The sequence below is a fragment of the Eurosta solidaginis genome, chromosome 5 (genome assembly GCF_040869045.1).
Source record: "Eurosta solidaginis isolate ZX-2024a chromosome 5, ASM4086904v1, whole genome shotgun sequence".
Lineage (NCBI taxonomy): Eukaryota > Metazoa > Arthropoda > Insecta > Diptera > Tephritidae > Eurosta > Eurosta solidaginis.
Window position 1 is genome coordinate 52,748,999 of NC_090323.1, and position 26,188 is coordinate 52,775,186.

Sequence of the window (26,188 nt, forward strand, 5' to 3'; positions counted from 1 at the left end):
GGTCACCCCTGGTCCACCTTTATGGCGATATCTCGAAACGGCGTCCACCTAGGGAACTAAGGATGACTTCCTTTTAAAACCCTCATAATACCTTTAATTTGATACCCATATCCTATAAAAAATTCTAGAGTCAACCCTGATCCACCTTTATGGCTATATCCCTAAATGGCGTCCACCTATAGAACTATGGCCCACTTCCTCATAAAATACTCTTTAATGCCTTTCATTTGATACACATGTCATACAAACACATTCCAGGGTTTCTCTCGGTTCATTTTCCTACATGGTTATTTTCCCTTATGTTGTCACCATAGCTCTCAACTGAGTATGTAATGTTCGGTTACACCCGAACTTAACCTTCCTTACTTGTTAATTACAGTTTTGGCCACCTTTTTTTTATTAACTTGATGAGTGCAATACAATCAACATATACTCATAATATTGTAATAAACCAATACATTCTCATATTGACACCTGTCTCTCTGAAGATGATAAATATAAATATGCTAACACAAAATACGCGGTCAGATTTGAAACATTATTCTTGCACCTGTTCTTATTTACTCTCATTTGCTCTCACTTTCGCTTCTCTAAAAAGTAAAATCTGTCAACTCATCAGCTTCATTGATCAAATCTATCATATCTTTGGCTAGCTCAGGTGTAGCTGCAGCAATACAATCAGGTTTTAATATTGAAAATTCACCACCTTTACTGTGTTGCACCAATCCACCAGCCTCACGTATTATTAAGGCACCACCGGCAATATCCCATGGATGTAGGTCGTCGACTGCAAAACAGTCCAAGCTGCCACGAGCCACATAGCAAAGGCTTACAGCAGCGCTGCCCATGCTACGACAACTAAAATATGAAATAGAGACACAAATTTAGCGTTGGGAAACGAAAAGTGTTATCACATTATAGAACACACCCGCTACAATTTGATGTCAATTTACAAATTCGTTTAATTTGTTTATCGTGTATGGGTGGGTATTGAATCAGTGACAGTTCTGCACCAAAAACAGCGTTTTTGATCTGTAAGAATCGAAAGTTGATTATAACAAAATTAAAAAGTAGAAATTTTTTAAATATTTTTCATGTTGTTGTTGTTGATAAGGTTACTCCCCGAAGGCTTAGGGAGTGTTATCGATGTGATGGTCCTTTGCCGGATACAAATCCGGTACGCCCCGGTAACACAGCTCCATTAAGGTGCTAGTCCGACCATCTCGGGAACGATTTATATGGCCACATTAAACCTTCAGGCCATCCCTTCCTCCCCACCCTCAAGTTCCATGAGGAGCTTGGGGTGGCCAGAGCCTCGTCTGTTAGTGAAACGTGATTCCCTGCTCGAAGGTGAGGTTGACAATTGGCTTTGGAGAAGCTATATATTGCGCTGGCAACCTGAAAAGGTTGCGCTACACAACCCCTTGAATCTGGTATTTTAGTCGCCTCTTACGACAGGCCTACCTACCGCGGGTATATTCTAACCCCCTAACCCTCTGGGGGTGTGCATTTTTTGCAATGGTTAATGTACTTCGGAAACCATCAGTACCTATCATAAGGCTATTTCGTAATAATATTTCCTACGTTTCCTCCAGTACTCAAACCTAGAAGAATGTTTCTAATCGCAACATTGACGGACTTGCGTATAGGATAGTTCTAACTTACTCAGGTGATATCGTAGACTACAGTGTCCCGTATAGTACCCGATGAGAGTTCGTAGGTCCTCTCTGTTTAGATAAATGAGTTTGGCTAATACTCTCGTCGATGGGAGTATAAACATTTTGATCAGCCTTTGCTCTGGCCATTCAGTCCAGTGTTGTCTGAGCTGCTTTGTTTCCCAGTTACTTATGGGTTTCCTAGTGTGTGCCTTTCTGAGTCCACATAATGGCTCTGGACCATAGAACGCTGCTAAAACAGTCTGTTCGGTTAGGTAGTCTACCTGTTCATTGCCCTCATGTCCCTGATGCCCGGAAACCTATCCTAACAAAAACGCATTCATCTAATAGCTAAGAATTAATTGTGTAAGACTGCACGGTACGTAAGGCTGCCTAGCTCGAGGACAAGCTTCTTCGTAGACGTTATTTACGTAAACTTCTATTGCAAGGATTTATGCCTAAAAGAATATATATATATGTATATAATATATTATTTATTATTATTATTATTTATTATTATTTATTTATCTCAAAGTACATTAAGACTTGGATTCTTTTCATTGCACATATTCACGAGGTTAATTACAATTTGTCTTCTTAAATTTAAGCTTAAGCTAACATTTATATGAACTAATGAAGCTAACATTAGTTTTAGATGTCTTGAAGTTCGGTCAATGGATGCCAGCTTCCGTTTTTCCGTCATTAAATTTGACCCACCCGTGAACCAGATATTTGAGTCAGTATAAGGATTCCCTCTTTCCCAAAGAGTTATTTCCAAAATGGATACGCCAAAACTTCGTTAAATTCTGAGCGTAGTTGCAGTACGGGATTCCCAATGAATTTTCTTATAACTTTCATTAGCTGCGCTAACGAAAACAGTTATGTGTGTTGTTTTTTTTAAATAGAGCCCACATTTCTGAATATGCCGTTTTTTTTATATCTCTTTTGGTTTAGAAGTGATCGAAAACAGCTATGTGCTCGCAGTACTAGAAGTACTCTGAAAACCGGTTACGTACTTACTTGCTTATAATTTTTTTTAATCGCTAGCGAAAGTGCTTTGATTTCAATGTAAAAATAATTACAAACCGTCTCGCTTCCCAAGGCAACCGGTTCTATAAACCGGAGCGACTCGGGATTTTTCCTGACCAAGGGCTGTCATTTCAGTCTAACCCCATTTAATTTGTTGTGTCCCTCCCACAAATTTTCATCCTCCCAGCACATCCTTGCAGCGGGACTGCGCCATATTCTCCTGCTCCGAGAGGGTATCGAATTCAATCCGGGACCTGTACCTGACCCCGGTCCAGAGAAATGGTTTTGCTGCGTTTGCCGGAAAATAATCTTTTTAGGACGGTCACACTCTTGTCAGTGTGTCACGTGCAAGGGATGGTTGAATCGGACAGGATGTTCTGGGCTAGACCCCAAAACCCGATGTCCTCGTATCTTTTATAAATCTTTTGTGGCTCCTTGCTGTTCACGCCCAAGGTCGTCCCGTAGTCTGCGCCTTAGCGCCCCACTACTTTCTAGCAGCCCCACTGCTCAGCAAGCCACAACAAGTGCCCGCTGCTGCTCGCGCACTACGGAGCCACCAGATCAAACGGTCGCTCCTACTCATAAGTACAAACTCCGTAGTAGAGTCGGTAGCAATACCGAGCATCAGCCCCGCCCCGTTTACTTCTCACCCTCTGCTAGACACTAGCATTCGAGTAGGTCAGGAAAACAGACTCTTAGTCCCTACTACTATTTGCCAGCACAGAACATATATGTTTGCGACATCTGGCCAATGCGGCTCCAGCCTTGGACGGTGCCACTTTCCTATATGTTCTGGTCTCAGCGACAGCAACCCCCGAAGGGTTTCATCGCGCCATGGTGTCAGGCCGCAAACCCAACTACATCAGGTACCCAAATGCTTAGCCGGGGACGTCCAGTGCCAGGGCCACAACAGAAATTGCGTCTTGGCCTCCCTCAACTCAGGCGTAGTCATATATCACTTACCCGTTACACTTCAGAATTCTGCAGTTAAACTGTAATGGGTTAACTGGGAAGATCACGGAGATAGTTGATTTAATGAAACGGCATAACATCCGCATTACAGCGATCCAAGAGACCAAACACACAGCAAGATCTGCTCTGCAGACCTGCTCTGGACATATAGTCCACAGAAAAGATCGCGAGAGCGGAAATGGGGGCGGTATCGCATACCCACCACTCAGTGCAATATAACCTATTTGATCCCGACATCGGCATCACGCTACCTACTGCCTTACACCCTAAAATCTTGGGTGTGACGTTCGATGAGGGTCTACATTTTGGAGAGCATGCAACCGCAATTGTATCGAAAATCCAGAGCCGTAATAAAATCCTCAAATCTCTTGCCGGTAGCACTTGGGGTAAAGAGAAACAAACGCTCATTACTACTTACAAAGCAATTGGCCGGCCGATTGCATGATACGCGTCCCCGATATGGTCGCCAAAGGTTATACTCACTGGAAGAAAATACAGGCCTGCCAAAATTCTGCCCTTAGAACCGCTACGTGCTGTCATCTTATGTCCCGAGAACACTACGTACACAAAGAGGCGAGAGTACTTCCTATTAGGGAGAGAAATGAAATGCTAAACTAACAGTTTCTGTGAATACCCAGAAACCTGGGCACCCCAAGAGACATCTGATTTATGAAGCTACACCTCCCAGTGGCTTAAGGGGTCATCTCCGTAAGCATTATGAGGTAATACGGCAAACATTTCATACATTTCCCCATAGTGTACCTATACAAGTGTGTCAACTAAGCGATAAACGTCAAAACTACAAACAGCCTTCAAGCTGAGTTGCATTTGATATTTTAATAAAACTTTGTAGTATTTACAGATGAAATAGTTGCGTATATTTCCGCGGAAATAAGAATACTAGAAGATTTGTAGCCTGCAACAATGCGGAAACATACGGAAAGCAAAATTGATTTAAATTAGAGTCAAAATATAAAGCGCCACATGTGTAACATGGAAAATTTTCACTTCTAAGGCTGTTTACACAAATGCATAAGTGCAAAATTATATAAAGCTTCGGTCGCTTCAAAGCAAAGATAACGTACGGCGTTTCATTGTTTTTCGTATGGCGTTGTCAAAGCGTAGGCACGCAACCAAAGCACTTATGTAAATTTTTCGATACTTCGCCCGATAGATGAATTAATGAATGCAACACAACCAAAGTGTCTGTGTAAATCCGCCTTAATTTTTGTAGTTGTGAAAGTCTCCTGCAAATAAAATGGTGCTGTAAGTGCAACGAAATCAAACTCCTATGTGACACTACTTTATTTTCTATGTATTTTTCTTGCATTTTCTCTTATATTTTTTGTCGAGGGAGCCAATAAGGTTTGAGTACTGGTGTGTGTGAAATATATTAAAAAAAAAAAAACTAACGAAATACAAGAAAAATACAACGTAGTACATTAAAAACAAACAAGCCAGTTTGTATTTCGATAGGGTTTTTTGATATTAGGCCGTTTGTTCTTAATTTTTTCTGACAAATGAAAATTTTGTTTTTAGTTTCAAAATTTTATGCACAAAATTCAAAGTGTAAATTGTGTGTGCAAATGAGTTTTCAATAAGTGTACATTTTTCAGTTTTTCATAGTTAAGGAATTGACCTCCAGATTCTTGTGTTACACAAATATAGTGAACTTGGGTACAGAAATTCAAATTAAAAATTTTTCACAATAATTTGAAAAAACTCTACGATTTCTCTGCTTTTTACACTTAAAGGAGTAACCCTCCGTAATAAATTAAACTTTTAATGAAAATCAATAACTCTGAACTGAACAATTTTCGCTATGATATAAAATTAAAATGTTGTGGAACAGGAGCAACACTTTTGTGACTACGTAAACCCTGTTTCAATCTTTTACGTCTCTGCACAGAGCCCTAATTGACCGTTTTCAACCGAAACAACAATGACAACCCAGATTTTCCCGTCAACACACTTGTCCTTGTACACTATGCATTTCCCTACCGCCAGAAGCAAATTTGAATCGTGTTTGAAAGCAGATATGTGCTATAAAACGGCGCAAATATTTATCACGTCGTAATGTGTTAAAAAACATGATTTTTTCCTTCACACATCAATAACATACTTTCCATAAAATATTTCAAAAATACAACATTTGCAAAATTTTGCAAATGGACACCAGAAATAAGTTTTTTTGATCTCAAAAGTTACTGAAAAACACATAACTGTTTTTGTGAGCGCAGCGACGATATGCTTTATTACTTTCCTGATTCCGCTCTTTAGCTCAGAGATTTTTGTAAGTTTTAGTGCGGCAAGTGTTGCCTCTTTCGCTATTAGAATAGGAAAGTTTTTCCCAATAAAGCACTAAGGGCATTAGCATGGGACGTTCTCACCGATCTCACTGCTCTCGCCAGTAGTGAAGGCTTTGAAACCCGTCCTGCTCCCCCATTGCATTACGAATCTTCGCCAAGCCACCCCGTGACTTCCGCAAAATGCATAGCACTACCACCGCGCTAAACGCCATAGACACCCAGATAAATTAAGGACTGAACAATGAAACCCCCTTTCATAAGACAGTGCTGGTGGCACTTGGCCTGTCAAAATTGTATCCAAAGTACAAGGCCGCAACAAAATCTTCAAGTCGCTTGCCAGCAGCACTTGAGGAAAAGAAGAAAAAAACATTGCTAACCACTTACAAAGCAATTGGCTGGCCGCGTCTACGCGTCACCAGTTTGGTCGTAAGGCAAAAGTGCTCAACATTAAAGAGCACAACGAAAACCAGAACAGACAGTTTTTGCTAAATTTTCACAAACCAGGATATGATAAGATCCGGCACCTGCCTACGTAGCGGTTTTATCCAGACAACACACCTTTGCTAGGACGTGCCCGGCGAACCCCGCTATCAATATTCCCTATCCTACGTGCGATGTATCCCCACATAACACCAACCATCGTTTTATTTGTAATGTGAAACTACGCCTCCAAGAGCTACTTCCCTATAAACAAAAATAGAGAAGGCAAGGATTCGCGCATTAAAAAGCCTTTCCACCTCAAAATGTTAAATGGGCGTCCTCCTCAACTTCAGCTATTCAAAGTAATGGCGTTTTGCTTTCTGCAAATAATGGACGCTTTCATCGAACACAAGTGTTGATCAATTTTCTGAACGTACCGTTGAGTATCTTTGATACACTCAACGGTTGGGATTTTACGTCAATAACTGATCATACATTTTTTTCGCTCAACGTGTTTATTCGGCTATCTGACAGTTCTTTGACATTTGAAATTGTTGGTTAGGAAAAAAATTTTCCTCTGGTATTATAGTGAGGTATGAAAAATAATTTAATAAGTTATTTTCTTTAAATTTAAAGATAATTATTTTATTTGGCAACTCGCCGTTCAGAGAACAAATTTTCTATTGCTCAACTGACGAAAACATTTTTGCAACGTATCAACAAAAATAGTGTTCACTGAAAGCGCCCAATGTCGCTCTGTTTCTTCTTCCAATGTCTCCCGTTTGTTTCTGTGTTCCTTTGACAAAATATTTCACTTTGATTAAAGAAATCGGGACCATCACCTAAAAATTAGGCCATTTTTCAAAGCGCTAGTAACCTAGTTCTACAGCAACATGAGGGTAACATTTTTTTTCAGAAAAGAAAACGCCCTTTGTCTACGACTTTATCCGCTGTATAAAAATAAAATTCTATACGATTTTTTTTTAAATTAAATTTCTTTACTTTCTTACCATTAAGCAAAGAATTATGTGTAAAACAACCATTAAAATTTTATTCACTCACTTTTGTACATTTGCTCACGCTTATGCGTTGCCCATTTAGATAAGCGCCCTGTCCCTTCCATGCTGAATACATTTCATTCACCACCGGTATATACACAATACCAACAACTAATTCTTTACGAATCGCTAAACCAACTGATATACACCAATTTGGAAAACGACGTATAAAATTTGTTGTACCATCTATGGGATCTATGATCCATGTTGGTGCATCAGTCAATTCTGGTTCACTTTTGTTTGTCGCTGTATCTTCTTCACCAATAAATTGTGTTTCAGGAAAAGCTTTCTTCAATCCAGCAATGAGCAGATCTTCAACTTTTTTATCATAAACCGTTACAAAATCATAGAAAGCGTCTTTTGTTTGATAATCTGTTTTGGCTTGCTCGTAGCCTTCGGATGCTACTGGACCACATTTCATTACTAATTCCAATGCAACATCATAGTATTTTTGTATTGTTTGCTCTTCGCTGCTGTCACTCATTTTTATTAATTTGTAAATGTTCTTTGTTTTTGTATGCAGTCGACAAAATATTGAAATTAAGTATTTTTTAAGCTCTTCGCGCTATGGGAGCACCTTTATATACCAATTTGTTATATACAACTGATAGTTCTGGTCACAAAACGTTGCGCTATGATGACGTAGTCTTCAATGAGAAATTTCAGCTCGAGAGAGGGAATCGTTTAAATATTACAGAGTATAGGAGAAGTGAACTCTTTGCTTGATCAAGACAATATTGGAAAGCTCCACAATAATATCGTGTGCTTTGAGCACTGGCACCTTGTATTTGCTGACTTGATATTAGCTCGTAAGCTCCTTAGTCGGTGGTTTTTAAAGTAAGTTTTAGTTTTATAAATTCGAATTCGATAATTTTGTAAAACCCGCTTTTTGATTATTATTCTTGAAATTTCAAACTTGATTCAGAGGCCGATGACAGTACTAAACGCATAACAAAAATTTTCGCTAGGGGGCGCACGGATCGAGATTTAGAAAAATCGTACGGAACGGAGGTAATCTTGCGGTCGATTTTTAAGTAACTTCTCATTGACCTACAAACGTGAAACTTTACATATAGTTTAAGACACCGTGACAAAGGAACAAAAGAACAAAATTCCGTTAGGTGGCGCACGGATCGAAATAATTAAATGAGAATTTGGAAATTTTAAACCGGCTTTTAAGTAATTTCTCGATGAGCTAGAGACTTGAAATTTCAAATTTAATTCTGAGGCCGATGACAGTATAAAATATAAAACAAACAGTTTCAAGAGGGGCGCATGAATTGGAATATTAAGAAAAATCGTACGGAAAGGGGGAATCTCCCAATCAATTTTCAAGAAGGCAACGGGGGAGCGGGGCGATATAGTCTCAGACGACAGAATCGATAGTGGTGTAGTGAAGTTTCCTTGCGCTCGGCCAAAATATTTCAAAATTTATCATTTCAAATTTTTCTTTTTTCATACATAAAAATGTTAGGTTAATATTGAATTTAGTCATTCTGAAATTGAGGGATGTTGTATATCTGGATTTCGGTTTTTGGATATCTTTTAAGTTAAGGATTTTTTGGTTGAAGATCGCATTTTTAGAGTTTTTGTTGAGCCTCTTCTGCCACAAGTACCAGAGAAAGCGTGGAAATCTCCACGGAAGGTGAGGATCCAGATCGCAAAATCGAGAATGATCGAATTAGTGTTTCCCCACCCAGTTATGCCGAAATATAGAAATATGCCGAAAAGAAGCGAATTTCCAGGCTCTTTCAATTTTATGTCTAATATGTAAACTGAAAGAAAAATATTACCAGTATCGAAATACGAGGTAAATTCAACCGAAATTTCTGTCAATTTTTATCCATCGCAACAAGATGTTGAATCAACTGCACACAAATTGTTGATTCGTAATTGACCGTTTTAGTACCTAGTCAAATAAACAAAAAAAAATTTGTTTCATTATACTTTACTCATAGTTTTGTTAAATTAACAATTATTACTGTCGCTCTAAGAATACCAATCAAAACAGTTAATATGAAAGGGATTTCTGTTCATTCTAAATAACCAGCGTAAACTGTTAAATTAACACTGTTTATTGTCGAAATGACACTGACAGTGAAATATATTGAAATAACAGATATTTCTGTTTTTTCTAGATTAATAGCGTAAACTTTTACATCAACAGAGTTTTCTGTTCATACCTGTGATATTAATACCCGTGGAAAAAATAAAAGCCCGATAAATATATTTTTAAACTTAGTAGTTTTTTTTTATTTGTATAAATTAGACATAATAAGTACATTTCATTTCTAATGATTTTATTGTTATATTTAGTAATATTAATTAAAATAATAATAACTTAAATCTGAATTCAAATAAACAAAACTTGTTCCGAATTACCATCGAAAGCTTTGTACGAAAGTATGTTACCATATATATACGTACGTAAATATGTGAATACATAAATAAGCATGCTTTCTACATATATATATGTTTATATGCTACACACGCGTTAGTACATGCTCTTATTTTGTTAAACCACATTGGCGTCGGGTTCAAGAACTTTATTCCAACTTTACAATTAAATATTATACACTTTATTACTTTGTTTTATTAAACGCACTTCCACAAAATTTTATTTTTATAAAGTTTATATAGTTTTGAACTTATATAGTTTTGAACTTCGCCGCGCATCACTTTACTGCTTATTCTCAATTTCTTCTCTCACATGTAGAGTTGCCACACATGATTTTTTCGAACAAAACTTGTAGTATAAATGTTTGACAAAACATTTTAAATAGAGAACTTGTACACTGAAAGAAATGGTGCTAGGAAAATCATGAAATCGGTTCTGTTGTTCTTGACTTAACGGAGATTCGGTGAAATTGATCGAATTATGGTTAATTCGACCAAGTTCTTTGTCAAGCGAACAAATTAGTTTAGTCATTTCAACAGAAGAGAAATTGTCGCTCTTAAGTTAACAAAATTTTGTAAAATTGACAGATTCCTAATCAATCTAACTGATTTTTCTCTTAACACAACTGATCTTACAGGTCATTTCAACAGTGAACAACATTCAATGCATGATCAAATTTCAAAGAGAGTTTTACGCTCACCGCGTCCTCTACTTTGTACTTATGACGATGGTGCCACTGGTTGAAAAAAACACCGAAATAAGAAAACCATCAAATAGAAAAAACACACAAAATGGGAAAACAACAAAAAAACTAGTTTTTCAGTTTTCAATACAAAACGAAAAAACCCTTTTTTGAATTTACTGTGCAAAAAATTATGAGATACCGGGACACCTACTTATCGGGTACAATTTTGCAACTTCTCGTCCAAGCGAAATGCAAAATTGCGCCCTCTTGTTGCAAAAGTTTTGCTTAAACGAACAGGATTTTTCCAAAGTTAGTAACATTTTGTTCAAGTTTTTATGAATTTTCACTCACGCGAACGAATCTAATAAGATAATAAAAAACATCCATTTTTAATGTTGTTGTTTCCGTTGTTTGAGTTGTTTGTTTTCCGTCGTTTGAGTTGTTTTGGAATCGTTTCAACTTAAAGTGTTACGAAAATTAAATTTGCCGAATTAATGTAAAGTTACTCCAGGGGTGAATTACCTTCCTCCGATTTGATTCTTTACTTTTCTATAACTTGAAAGTTCTCTTTTTAAAATGTTACGTCAAACATTTATACTACAAGTTTTGTTCGAAACAATCAAGTGTGGCAACTACATGCGAGAGAAGAAATTGAGAATGAGCTGAGCTGCAACTGAAAGAATTGAGAATCAGTTTTGTGACTACTATTTTCATTTCTATATTCATATGTATTTTAATGTAGCAAGAATGCGTATTTATGTATTCACATATTTACGTATTTATATGGCGGCCGCCGTCAATGATGACATGATATGAAACTTCTCGCTCTCTGAGAGCGCGTGAAAATGTGCATTTTTTATAACATTGACCATAGATGCCATCATCCTCAAAATCAAATTTGGGCATTTCGAAATAACTTTGGGGTATTTTACATGGTAAAGGTTTAATTTATGATTTTCACCGGAAACTTACTCAAGATTGTCAAATGGGATATCAAAAAACTCGAATTTTTTCAGGATCACAAATACAAAAAAAAGCTTATTTTACCCGTTAAAAATTTTTCCGTGACAACACGTGAAATTTAATTTTTTGATAGCTAAGATAAAATGTACTTATCTCTTTTCGTGCGTTAATACAACAGCTCATTTAATTTTGTTATTTCTTGTACCTTTTTTGACAAATTTTTGATCCGCTTATGTAGTTGAATACACTTGAAATGAAAAATAATGAAAACGCACCGATTTTCTTGGAATTTTTTTTGGGCGGTTTACGCAACTCTGATCTTCAAGACCCATTCTTGGAAACGAATGAAGTTTGTTTAGAATCGAATGAACCAATGTTTACAATTGAATGAACTTTAAGACACATTCCTGGAAACGAATTGAGAGAGAATGAATGTTTCGTATCATGTCATCATTGGCCGCCGTGGTGTGATGGTAGCGTGCTCCGCCTGCCACACTGAAGACCCTGGGTTCACACCCCACGAAAAGCAACATAAACATTTTAGAAACAAGCCTTTTCAATTAGAAGAAACATTTTCTAAGCGGGGTCGCCTCTCGGCAGTGTTCGGCAAGCACTCCGAGTGTATTTCTGCCATGTAATGCTCTCAGTGAAAACTCATATGCTTTGCAGATGCCGTTCGGAGTCGGCATAAAACAAGTAGGTCGCGTCCCGCCAATTTGTAAGAAAAATTAAAAAGGAGCACGACGCAAATTGGAAGAGAATTTCGGCCTAAAATCTCTTTGGAGGTTATCGCGTCTTACATTTAGGTACTTTCATACAAAGCTGTCGCAACAACTGTTTTTGTTCATTTGACTACTAAAACGGTCAATTACGAATCAACGATTTGTGCGCAGTTGATTCAACATCTTGTTGCGATGGATAAAAATTGACAGACATTTTGGTTGAATTGGCATGTATTTCGGTTGATTTTACCAGTCTTTTTCTTTCAGTGTAAGCTATAGAAAAATAAAGAATGAAATCGCTGGAAGGTAATTCACCATTGGAGTAACTATACATGTAATACGGCAAGTTTAATTCTCGTAACATTTTATTTTGAAACGATTCCAAAACAACTCAAACTTTTATGCTGTCGGAAACGTCAACATAAAAAAAGGATGTATTTTTATTATCTAATAAGATTCGTTCGCGAGAGTAAAAATTCGTAAAAGCTTGAACAAATTGTTACTAATTTTGGAAAAATCTTGTTCGTTCAAACAAAAGTTGTGCAACAAGAGGGCGCAATTTTGCATTTCGCTTGGAGGAGAAGTTGCAAAATTGTACCCGATAAATAGGTGTCCAAGTATCGCAAAATTTTTTGCAGTGTTATGCACATTAAATCCAAAAAAGGGTTTTTTTGTATTGATAACTGAAAAACTAGCTTTTTGTTGTTTTCCCACTTTGTTTTTTTCGATTTGGTGGTTTTCTTATTTTGGTGTTTTTTTTTTAAACAAGTGGCACCATCGTCATAAGAACAAAGTAGAGAGCGCAGTGAGCGTAAAATTCTCTTTGAAATTTGATCATGCATTGAATGTGGTTCGCTGTTGAAATGACCTGTAAGATCAGTTGTGTTAACAGAAAAATCAGTTAGATTGATTAGGAATCTGTCAATTTTACAGAATTTTGTTAACTTAAGAGCGAAAATTTTGGTTCTGTTGAAATTACTAAACTAATTTGTTCGCTTGACAAAGAACTCGGTCGAATTAACCATAATTCGATCAATTTCACCGAATCTCCGTTAAGTCAAGAACAACAAAACAGATTTGTTGATTTTACTAGCACCATTTCTTTCAATGTATGGTCGGCCATGTCTGTAGAAAGGAAACTAAATATTCTATTCCCTTCTCTTCATCACACGAAGACCTCTGAATTTACACCCATGCTAAAGCAGCGTTCCACAAAAATACCGATTGCAAGTATATCTTATAAAGAAACATAACGCGTCGAAGAAAAGAAAACAACCCCTATTGAAAAAAACCTAACACCAATTTAGAAAATATACTGAATAATCCGTTGTTCACTCGCTAAAGGTATGTTACTTATGTTTTCATACATTTTTATCGCATCATCAGTTGTCTCAGAACAAGCACAGAAGCTAGATATAGATTAGAGAAATATTTTAACACAATACTCGTTCTTTAATCTCTTATTTGGAGCATGACCTGAAACACTGGAGAAACGTAGCGTTCTGAAAGTTAATGAGCCCTAGTAATATAGAAAAATTATAACTTTCTAATCGATTTCCAATGTATCTCCCCAGCGTTCTAATGTAAATGAATTTTGCACTAGTTCCTTCTTGATGATCGACTATATTACTAGTTTTCTAGCGATTTTCGAGTCGAGTAGACACCAAGATGGTAAACAAATTGTTCCAACGTTAGAGACTGTGTTTGCTGGGCTAACGTTTAAAGCTCTTTAATAAACCGTTGAGAAGTTATGTATGTCTAAAGAAATGTAGACTTAAACGGTAATTTTTGAAAACGGTTATTTTTGTTCTTACATACGTTAAGGTTTAAAAGTTGTAAAGTCAAATGCAAATTAGCAATATAAAATTTAATTAGAACTCGAGAACTCGGTTATCCGACGCTCTTATTTAATTTCTCTTATCTTATCTTATTAACGTTAAAATTAGAGCTTTGATAATAATGAGATTTGAATACTGGTATGTTGCAAAATTACACTGTACAACAAGTTTAAATATTTTGATTGATACATAATAACCATTTCCGTTTTCAAAGCAGTACACATAATATTAGTTGAACATTCTGTTTATAGTCCATAACCCTTATGGGGTCCTTGGACCATATTTACACAATTTTGATGAGTTACAGCACATTTCATACGTTAACCGGCTACGCGTTGCACAGTGGATCAGGAAAATATCATGGTTATTGTTATTGTAACATTTAGCGATCATTATATGTAGCGTTGTGTTTTCTTCATTGAAATACCATAGTTTTTAAAAAGCCTACATAACTAGTAAACAACTCTTTGTCAGACTTTGAATGCAAGGTTGTTGTTTTTTTTAAATTCCAAATTGACTTATAGAGTTTTCGATTTCGATGCTTGAAAAACCGCTGCCCATCGAAAACAAAAAAATTTTTTTAAATTAAAATGATAACATATTTCACAATTTCAAAAAAAAAAAAAAAAAAAAAAAATTGAGTTAGCCTGGTTTCATTGGGCCACGGCGTCACAACGTCCATTAAAAAAATAGGTACACATTATTCTCTTTCTGCAGTTTATTATTTTCACTATATTTATTAAAATTTTATATAGAAAACCAATGAAACATACTAAAATTGGTACATTTTACAACGATACGATACTCTAGTAAATTGCCGAATTGTTTGTATACCAATAAAATAAAACAAGTAAGGAAGGCTATGTTCGGGTGTAACCGAACATTACATACTCAGCTGAGAGCTTTGGAGCCAAAATAAGGGAAAATCACCATTTAGCAAAATTAACCTAGGGTAACCCTGGAATGTGTTTGTATGACATGTGTATCAAATGAAAGGTGTTAATGATTATTTAAAACGTAGTGGGCCTTAGTTCTATAGCTGGACGCCTTTTCGAGATATCGCAATAAGGGTGGACCAGGGGTGACTCTAGAATGTGTTTGTACGATATGGGTATCAAATTAAAAGTATTAATGAGGGTTTTAAAAGGGAGTAACCCTTAGTTGTATATGTGAAGGCGTTTTCGAGATATCGACCAAAATGTGGACCAGGGTGACCCAGAACATCTTCTGTCGGGTACCGCTAATTTATTTATATATGTCATACCACGAACAGTATTCCTGCCAAGATTCCAAGGGCTTTTGATTTCGCTCTGCAGAACTTTTTCATTTTCTTCTACTTAATATGGTAGGTGTCACACCCATTTTACGAAGTTTTTTCTAAAGTTATATTTTGCGTCAATTAACCAATCCAATTACCATGTTTCATCTCTTTGTTCATATTTGGTTCAGAATTATGGCATTTTTTTAATTTTTCGTAATTTTCGATATCGGAAAAGTGTGCGTGGGCGTAGTCGGATTTCGGCCATATTTTATACCAAGATAAAGTGACTTCAGATAAAAATCGTTTATCTATCGTTTATATATCGTTTTTTGCTCAAGTTATCGTGTTAACGGCCGAGCGGAAGGACAGACCGTCGACTGTGTATGAAAACTGGGCGTGGCTTCAACCGATTTCGCCCATTTTCACAGAAACAGTTATCGTCATAGAATCTATGCACCTACCAAATTTCACATGGATTGGTAAATTTTTGTTCGACTTATGGCCTTAAAAGTATTCTAGACGATTTAATGAAAAAGGGCGGAGCCACACCCATTTTGAAATTTTGTTTTATTTTTGTTTTTTGTCGCACCATATCATTACTGGAGTTGAATGTTGACATAATTTACTTATATACTGTAAAGATTTTAAATTTTTTGTTAAAATTTGGCCTTAAAAAAAATTTTTTTTAAAAGTGGGCGTGTTCGTGATCCGATTTTGCTAATTTTTATTTAGTATACATATAGTAATAGGATTAACGTGCCTGCCAAACTTCATCATGATATCTTCAACGACTGCGAAATTACAGCTTGCAAACCTTTTATTTACCTTCTTTTAAAAGTGGGCGGTACCACGCCCATTGTCCAAAAGTTTACTAATTTTCTATTTGGCGTCATAAGGTCAACGCACCTACCAAGTTTTATCGCTTTATCCGTCTTTGGTAATGAATTATCGCACTTTTTCTGTTTTTCGAAATTTTCGATATCGAAAAAGTGAGCGTGGTTGTAGTCCGATTTCGTTCATTTTGAATAGCGATCTGAGACGAGCTCCCAGGAACCTACATACCAAATTTTATCAAGATACCTCAAAATTTACTCAAGTTATCGTGTTTAAAGACGGACGGACAAACGGACGGACGGACGGACATGACTAATTGAATTTCTTTTTTCACCCAGATCATTTTGATATATAGAAGTCTATATCTATTTCGATTAGTTTATGCCGTTACGGATTACCGTTATGCGAACAAAGTTAATATACTCTGTGAGCTCTGCTCAGCTGAGTATAACAAATTTTTTTTTTATATTTGGCCCTTTTTTTTGACAAATTTTGGTCCTAAATGAAAACATGGTGTGGCAACCGTGCCTGCACCTGTTCTTATTTACTCTCATTTGCTCTCCCTTCCGCTTATTCTCTAAAAAGAAAAATCTGTCAACTCATCAGCTTCATTGATCAAATCTATCACATCTTTGGCTAGCTCAGGTGTAGCTGCAGCGATACAATCAGGTTTTAATATTGAAAATTCACCACCTTTACTGTGTTGCACCAATCCACTAGCCTCACGTATTATTAAGGCACCACCGGCAATATCCCATGGATATAGGTCGTCGACTGCAAAACAGTCCAAGCTGCCACGAGCCACATAGCAAAGGCTTACAGCAGCGCTGCCAATGCTACGACAACTAAAATATGAAATAGAGACACAAATTTAGCATTGGGAAACGAAAAGTCTTATCACATTATAGAACACACCCGCTACAATTTGATGTCAATTTACAAATTCGTTTAATTTGTTTATCGTGTATGGGTGGGCGTTGAATCAGTGACAGTTCTGTACCAAAAACAGCGTCTTGGATCTGTAAAAATCGAAGTTGATTGTAACAAAATTAAAAAGTAGACATTTTTTAAATTTTTTTCATGGTGTGCCTTTTCTGCACTGGTTAATGTAGTTTGGAAACCATCACTACCTATCATAAGGCTATTTCGTAATAAGTATGTGCATATTTCCGACGTTTTCTCCAGTACTCAAACCTAGAAGAATGTTTCTAATCGGAGTAGCGATAGGTGAGATAGTTCTTCTAACTTACTCAGGTGATATCGTAGACTACAGTGTCCCGTATAGTACCCGGTGAGAGTTCGTATGGATTTCCTAGGGTGCGCCTTTTTGAGTCCACATAACAGCTCTGGACCATAGAACGCTGCTAAAACATTCTGTTCGGTTAGGTAGTCTGCCTGTTCATTACCCTCATTTTCCTGATGCCCGGAAACTCTTCCTAACAAAAACGCATTGATCTGCTAGCTAAGAATTAATTGTGTAATACTGCAAGGCACGTAAGGCTGCCTAGCCCGTGGAGAAGCCTCGTCGTAGACATTATTTACGTAAACTTCTATTGCAAGGATTTCTGCCTAAAAAAATATATATACATATGTATATACCAGCTTCGGTTTTTCTGTCATCAAATTTAACCCACCCGTGAACCAGATATCTAAGTCAGTATACGGATTCCCTGTTTCCCAAAGAGTTCTGTCCACAATGGATACCACAAAACTCCGTTAGATTCTGAGCGTATGAGCCATTGCATCACGTAGTTGCAGTACGGAATTCCCTATGAATTTTCGTATTACTTTCATATGCCTTATTACTTTCCTGTTCCCCCTTTTTAGCTTAGAAAATTTTTGAAGTTTTAGTGCAGCAAGTGTTGCCTCTTTCCCTATTAGAATAGGAAAGTGAGGTATTCCCACTAAGGCACTAAGGGCATTAGCATTGGACGTTCTCAGCGATATCATTTCTCTCGCCAGTAGTGCAGACATTGAAAACCGTCGTGCTCCGCCATTTGATTGCGAATCTTCACCAAGCCACCCCTCATCGTGGCTTGAACTAAACGCTAAAGACACCCATACAAATTAAGGACTGAACAATGAAAAACCCTATCATAGGACGTTTCTGGTGGCACTTGACCTGTCAAAAGCTATTGGAATATTCAACCACGGAACGCTGCTCCAGGGCATAGAAGGTTGTTTAAAATATGGGCCGAAAATTATCTGAATGGTCGCCAAGCATCGGTTCAATTTAGGAAAGAAACTTCAAAACATAGGAGAATTAAACAGGGCGTGCCACAAGTAACCTATCACCGCTTCTGTTTAATTTCTACATATAATTTCTTACGCCTGGCCCCCCAAAATACGAGTTAGTTTCAAAAATAAACAGCTATGCCCCCAGTATTTCTGTTTTTTTTCTTACACCTCGCGTGGCTTGATGTTATCACCGACCACATCCACAGCCACTGTTTACGACGTTGAAGGAACAGATGACGCAAATAGTGGACTATCACGTCAGTCACCCAAATATCTTAGGGTTAATGTTCGATAACACTCTCATCTTCAAGGCGCATGCCTTTCAAAATTGTATCCAAAGTACAAAGCCGCAACAAAATCTTCAAGTCGCTTGCCAGGAGCACTTGACGAAAATATAAAAAAACAAGTAAGGAAGGCTAAGTTCGGGTGTAACCGAACATTACATACTCAGTTGAGAGCTGTGGAGACAGAGTTAGGGAAAATCACCATGTTGTAAAAAGAACCTAGGGTAACCCTGGAATGTGGTTGTATGACATGTGTATCAAATGGAAGGTATTAAAGAGTATTTTAAGAGGAAGTGGACCATAGTTCTAAAGATGGACGCCATTTAGGGATATCGCCATAAAGGTGGATCAGGGTTGACTCTAGAATTTGTTTGCACGATATGGGTATCAAATGAAAGGGGTTAATGAACCTTTTAAAAGGGAGTGGGCCTTAGTTCTATAGGTGGACGCCTTTTCGAGATATCGCCATAAAGGTGGACCAGGGGTGACTCTAGAATTTATTTTGTACGATATGGGTATCAAATGAAAGGTATTAATGAGTATTTTAAAAGGTCGTGGGCCTAAGTTCTATAGATGGACGCCGTTTCGAGATATCGCCATAAAGATGGATCAGGGGTGACTCTAGAATTTGTTTGTACGATATGAGTATCAAATGAAAGGTGTTAATGAGTATTTTAAGAGGGCGTGGGCCTTAGTTCTATATGTGGACGCCTTTTCGAGATATCGCCATAAAGGTGGACCAGGGGTGACTCTAGAATTTGTTTGTACGATATGGGTATCAAATGAAAGGTGTTAATGAGTATTTTAAAAGGGCGTGGTCCTTAGTTCTATAGGTGGACGCCTCTTCGAAATATCGCCATAAAGGTGGACCAGGGGTGACTCTAGAATTTGTTTGTACTATATGGGTATCAAATGAAAGGTGTTAATGAGTATTTTGAAAGGGAGTGGGCCTTAGTTCTATAGGTGGACGCCTTTTCGGAATATCGTTATAAAAGTGGACCAGGGTTGACTCTAGAATGCGTTTGTACAATATGGGTATTAAACGAAAGGTGTTAATAAGTGTTTTAAAAGGGAGTGGGCCTTAGTTCTATAGGTGGACGCCTTTTCGGAATATCGTTAAAAAAGTGGACCAGGAGTGACTAGAATGCGTTTGTATAATATGGGTATCAAATGAAAGGTGTTAATGAGTATTTTAAAAGGGCGTGGGCCTTAGTTCTATAGGTGGTCGCCTTTTCGAGATATCGCCATAAAGGTGGACCAGGGGTGACTCTAGAATTTGTTTGTACGATATGGGTATCAAATGAAAGGTGTTAATGAGTATTTTAAAAGGGCGTGCGCCTTAGTTCTATAGGTGGACGCCTTTTCGAAATATCGCCATAAAGGTGGACCAGGGGTGACTAGAATTTGTTTGTACGATATGGGTATCAAATGAAAGGTGTTAATGAGTATTTTAAAAAGGAGTGGGCCTTAGTTCTATATGTGGACGCCTTTTCGATATATCGCCATAAACGTGGACCAGGGGTGACTCTAGAATTTGTTTGTACGATATGGGTATCAAATGAAAGGTGTTAATGAGTATTTTAAAAGGGCGTGGGCCTTAGTTCTTAAGGTGGACGCCTTTTCGAAATATCGCCATAAAGGTGGACCAGGGGCGACTCTAGAATTTGTTTGTACGATATGGGTATCAAATGAAAGGTGTTAATGAGTATTTTAAAAAGGAGTGGGCCTTAGTTCTATATGATATATCGATTTTTGCTCAAGTTATCGTGTTAACGGCCGAGCGGAAGGACAGACGGTCGACTGTGTATAAAAACTGGCGTGGCTTCAACCGATTTCGCCCTTTTTCACAGAAAACAGTTATCGTCCTAGAATCTAAGCCTCTACCAAATTTCACAAGGATTGTTAAATTTTTGTTCGACTTATGGCATTAAAAGTATCCTAGACAAATTAAATGAAAAAGGGCGAAGCCACGCCCATTTTGAAATTTTCTTTTATTTTTGTATTTTGTTGCACCATATCATTACTGGAGTTGAATGTTGACATAATTGACTTATATACTGTAAAGATATTAACTTTTATTTTAAAATTTGAATTTAAAAAAAAATTTTTTTAAAAGTGGGCGTGGTCGTTCTCCGATTTTGCAAATTTTTATTAAACAGGCATATAGTAATAAGTGTAACGTTCCTGCCAAACTTCATCATGATATCTTCAACGAATGCCAAATTACAGCTTGCAAAACTTCTAAATTACCTTCTTTTAAAAGTGGGCGGTGCCACCCCCATTGTCCAAAATTTTACTAGTTTTCAATTCTGCGTCATGAGTTCAACTCACCTACCAAGTTTCATTGCTTTATCCGTATTTGGTAAGGAATTATCGCACTTTTTCGATTTTTCGAAATTTTCGATATCGAAAAAGTGGGCGTGGTTATTGTCCGATATCGTTCATTTTAAATAGCGATCTGAGATGAGTGCCCAGGAACCTACATACCAAATTTCATCAAGATACCTCAAAATTTACTCAAGTTGTGTTAACGGACAGACGGACGGACGGACAGACATGGCTCAATCGAATTTTTTTTCGATACTGATGATTTTGATATATGGAAGTCTATATCTATCTCGATTGCTTTATACCTGTACAACCAACCGTTATCCAATCAAAGTTAATATACTCTGTGAGCTCTGCTCAACTGAGTATAAAAACATTGCTAACCACTTACAAAGCATTTGGGTGGCCTCTTGGGGATGTCCCTTGAACATCGACTATATATTAAGGCAAAAGAGCTTAACATTAAAGAGCACAACAGTGAGTTTTTGCTACGGAACATCCTAGCGAACAACTGCTTTATGTAGCCCCGCCTCCAAAAGGGATAAGAAAGCATTTCCTTAAGCACTATGATAAGATCCGGCACCTGCCTTCGCAGCCGTTTGATCCAGACAACACACCTTTGCTAGGACGTGCCCGGCGAACTCCGTTATAAATATTCACTATCCTACATGCGATGTGTCCCCACATAACACAAGCCATCGTTTTAATTGTAATGTGAAACCTACGCCTCTAAGAGCTACTTTCATATAAAAAAGTTAGGAAGGCAAAGATGGGAGGAAGTACCTACATATATACATATGTATGTGTGTATGTTCATTGTCGAAAAGGACATCGTCTGCCGAATCTGCTGGTTCTATATGTACATATATTGGGCTGGGTCGATTTGTATGGACGAAAGTTAACCGATATCGCGCCATCGAGTTTTCGATGGGATTTGGCCTCAGAAAGAATAAGTTTCACTACGCATACCCAAAAAAAAAAAAATAATTTTCGAGCCTGCGAAATTTCATTTTTTTTAAAATTTTTTTTTTTTCGACTTTTAAAGTTTTTTCATGACCTACTAAAAAATTCTTTTTTTTTTTTTCAAAAAACTTATCGACAACTTTTCTAGCGGCCATTGGGTCGGGTATACATGAAAATATTACAATCAAATGAAAATTGATTGAATTGGAATCGATGGCGCGATATCAGTTAATAAATCGACCCAGTCTAATGTATATGCTTAAAAGTTTCCTCCAAATGATAACAAGGTCAATAAAAAATACGATGTGGTGGACGATTTACGCATAAAAAGGCCTTTCCACCTCAAAATGTTAAATGGGCGTGTCACTTCCTCATCAATTTCACCCACTCAAACGAACACAAGTATTGACCAATCGTGGAGTGATAACTTTCTGAACGTACCGTTGAGTATCTTTGATACACTCAACGGTTGGGATTTTACGTCAATAACTGAGCAAACATTTTTTTCGCTCAACGTGTTTATTCGGCTATCTGACAGTTCTTTGACATTTGAAATTGTTTGTTATGAATACAATTGTTCCTCTGCTATTATAGTGAGGTATGAAAAATAATTTAATAAGTTTTTTCCCTTTAAACTTAAAGATAATTATTTTATTTGGCAACTCGCCGTTCAGAGAACAAATTTTCTATTGCTCAACTGACGAAAACATTTTTACAACGTATCAACAAAAATAGTGTTCGCTGAAAGCGCCCAATGTCGCTCTGTTTGTTCTTCCAATGTCTCCCGTTTGTTCGTGTGTTCCTTTGACATATTTCACTTTGATTTAGGAAATCGGGACCATCATCCAAAAACTAAGCTATTTTGCAAAGCGCTAGGTAACCTAGTCATAGAGCAATATGAGGGTAAAATTTTGGGGTCAAAGAACAATACCCAAAACTTGCAGAAGAGGAACGCACACTCCCTAGGGAAACGCGAGTCACTCTAGCTCAACTTCGATCTGGATACTGTAACAGGTTAAACTCTTACCTATCCAGAATCAACCCCGACATACAAAACATATGCCCTGCTTGTAACGTGTCCCCACATGACACCAACCTTCTCTTCAACTGTATTGTGGAACCAACGGCTCTAACATCCCTCTCATTATGGTCCACCCCTGTTAAAACAGCAAGTCTCCTTGGACTCCCGTTAGAGGATATTGATGACAATTTGTGATCGGTCGCACCTATTGGATGGGGCGAAACACTGCTGCAACAAGAACAACAGGGTAACGTTTTTTTGCAGAAAAGACAACGACCTTAGTCTATAACTTTATCCGCTGTATAAAAATTTTATTTTATATGATTTTATTTAAATTAAATTCCTTTACCTTCTTAATGGTACATATTTAGTAAAAACCTAATTGTAGAGGGCCAACTAAACTTCCTTAACCCTAACGCCATAGTCATAACCATATTTTTACTTATCCATATCAAATTGGCACCAGTTATTGGTGCCTTAACCTAAAAATCGTGAAAATTTCATAAAAATAAAAAAAAAATGCAAACAATTAAAAACAGATACCACAAAAAAAAAGTCTCTAAGTCAAAACGCATCCAAAACAATAAATAAAATCTACAAAAAGTTAATAAATTCTCCAACTCAAATATTTTTTGGTTATGGATATTGCGAAAAACCAAAAACCAATTGGTTGGCTATGGTGAGGTTATGGCTTTAGCGTTGGTATGGCACCATTAATCGATTAAATTGATTTCCATAAGGTTGGTTCGATCAGCTGTTTTATCTGGTTATGGATAATTCACCATTAATTGGTCCTTAAAGCCACCATTAAAATTGTATTTACTCACTTTTGTACATTTGCTCACGCTAATGCGTTGCCCATTTAGATAAGCGCCATGTCCCTTCCATGCTGAATACATTTCATTCAACACCGGTATATACACAATACCAACAACTAATTCTTTACGAATCGCTAAACCAACTGATATACACCAATTTGGAAAACGACGTATAAAATTTGTTGTACCATCTATGGGATCTATGATCCATGTTGGTGCATCAGTCAATTCTGGTTCACTTTTGTTTGTCGCTATATCTTCCTCACCAATAAATTGTGTTTCAGGAAAAGCTTTCTTCAATCCAGCAATGAGCAGATCTTCAACTTTTTTATCATAAACCGTTACAAAATCATAGAAAGCGTCTTTTGTTTGATAATCTGTTTTGGCTTGCTCGTAGCCTTCGGATGCTACTGGACCACATTTCATTACTAATTCCAATGCAACATCATAGTAATTTTGTATTGTTTGCTCTTCGCTGCTGTCACTCATTTTTTTAAATTTGTAAATGTTCTTTGTTTTTGTATGCAGTCGACAAAATATTGAAATTAAGTATTTTTTTAGCTCTTCGCGCTATGGGAGCACTTTTATATACCAATTTGTTATATACAACTGTTAGTTCTGGCCTCAAAACTTTACGCTATGATGACGTGGTATACAATGAGGAATTTCAGCTAGAGAGAGAAAGAGAGGGAATCGTTTGAATATTACAGAGTATAGAAGAAATTACTCTATGCTTTATCAAGACAATATTGAAAAGCTCCACAAACATTTCAAAGCCAAAACACAAACATGTTGAGCACTGCCACTTTTATTTGCTGATTTGATAGTTCTTTACAGTGTTTGACCGAATGTTCGGTTCGGTATTTTTTTACGTAGTATTCAGGTAAGATATTAGCTCGTAAGCTCCTTAGTAGGTGGTTTTTTAAGCGTGTTTTGGTTTCATAAATTCGAATTCGATAATTTTGTAAAACCTGTTTTTAAACGGTTTTATTTAACTTGACTTATCAGGCCGGCCGCACGGCCGGTGTGAACGAATTTTGTAATTGAAATTTAACTTCCCAATAAGCTACAAGCTTGAAACTTGGAATATAGTTCCGAACCCGATGAAAATGAAATATTAAGAAAAAAACTCCGATAGGTGGCGCATGGAATGAAATATTCAAAAAATCGTATTTGTGGTCCGGTTAGGCTCATATTTGGAACACATAATACATACATGAATAGAAAGCGACCTATGATGTCCGATTTGGCTCATATTTGGAACAAATATTACATACAGTCCGGTAGAAGTGACATCAAAATCTTTTGTATTTCGAGGAGGGACAAGCATATGTGGCGCAGAGTCGACTCGAGTAAAGTCTTTGGAAGGATTATATATTGAGGACTTAGATTGTAACAAATTGTCAGGAAAGAGTCATTGTAATAATGAGTAACTAAATGAACTAAATAGAATGAGAAATAATAACTAGGCAATCAAATAAAGACTAAAAACTTGAAAATAAAATAATTTAAAAAAAATGTTTAAGTTAAACGGTTTTATTGAGAACAATACTTACATGAAATAATAATAATACGAATAGCTAGAAAATAATTAGGTAGGTCCTAGGTACTAGTCATCACACTCCTTATTAATCTAGGGCGTTGATCAGACAATTAAATAGAAGCGTTGGACGCGTAAAACTTCTATTGATAGTCATATATAAGACCAAGTGAACCTTAATAAGGTTATGCTACGCCTCACATTTTTAAAAATTTCACGCGTCGAACGCTTTTATTTAATAGTCTGATCAACGCCCTAGATTTATGAGAGGTGTGATGACTAGTACCTAGGACCTACCTAATTATTTAGTAGCTTTTAGTATTATTATTACTTCATGTAAGTATTGTTTTCAATAAGAATTTTTATACTCAGCTGAGCAGAGCTCACAGAGTATATTAACTTTGTTCGCATAACGGTAATCCGTAACGGCATAAACTAATCGAGATAGATATAGACTTCTATATATCAAAATGATCTGGGCGAAAAAAGAAATTCATTTAGCCATGTCCGTCCGTCCGTCCGTAAACACGATACCTTGAGTAAATTTTTGAGGTATCTTGATGAAATTTGGTATGTAGGTCCCTGGGCGCTCATCTCAGATCGCTATTTAAAATTAACGAAATCGGACTACAACCACGCCCACTTTTTCGATATCGAAAATTTCGAAAACCGAAAAAGTGCGATAATTCATTACCAAAGGCGGATAAAGCGATGAAACTTGGTAGGTGCGTTGACCTTATGACGAAAAATATAAAATTAGTAAAATTTTGGACAATGCGCGTGGCACCGCCCACTTTTAAAAGAAGGTAATTTGAAAGTTTTGCAAGCTGTAATTTCGCAGTCGTTGAAGAT

General features: G+C 37.0%; 3 protein-coding genes across 3 annotated transcripts in view; 1 reads left to right on the plus strand and 2 right to left on the minus strand.

The window, feature by feature from the left end:
- Positions 1–26,188, plus strand: part of brm (ATP-dependent helicase brm) — a 105,611-nt gene that overhangs the window by 55,980 nt on the left and 23,443 nt on the right. The window lies entirely within an intron of this gene.
- Positions 367–8,053, minus strand: LOC137251633 (uncharacterized). The gene is made up of 3 exons (XM_067786331.1): positions 7,448–8,053; positions 929–1,032; positions 367–858 (listed from the first exon to the last, which is right to left on the minus strand). The coding sequence occupies exons 1-3, from the start codon at positions 7,925–7,927 to the stop codon at positions 591–593; spliced, it is 852 nt and encodes a 283-aa protein (XP_067642432.1). The 5' UTR covers positions 7,928–8,053; the 3' UTR covers positions 367–590.
- Positions 14,746–24,400, minus strand: LOC137251634 (uncharacterized). Its single transcript, XM_067786333.1, has 3 exons — positions 23,806–24,400; positions 17,060–17,163; positions 14,746–16,989 (listed from the first exon to the last, which is right to left on the minus strand). Exons 1-3 carry the CDS (start codon positions 24,283–24,285, stop codon positions 16,722–16,724), a joined length of 852 nt encoding a protein of 283 aa, XP_067642434.1. The 5' UTR covers positions 24,286–24,400; the 3' UTR covers positions 14,746–16,721.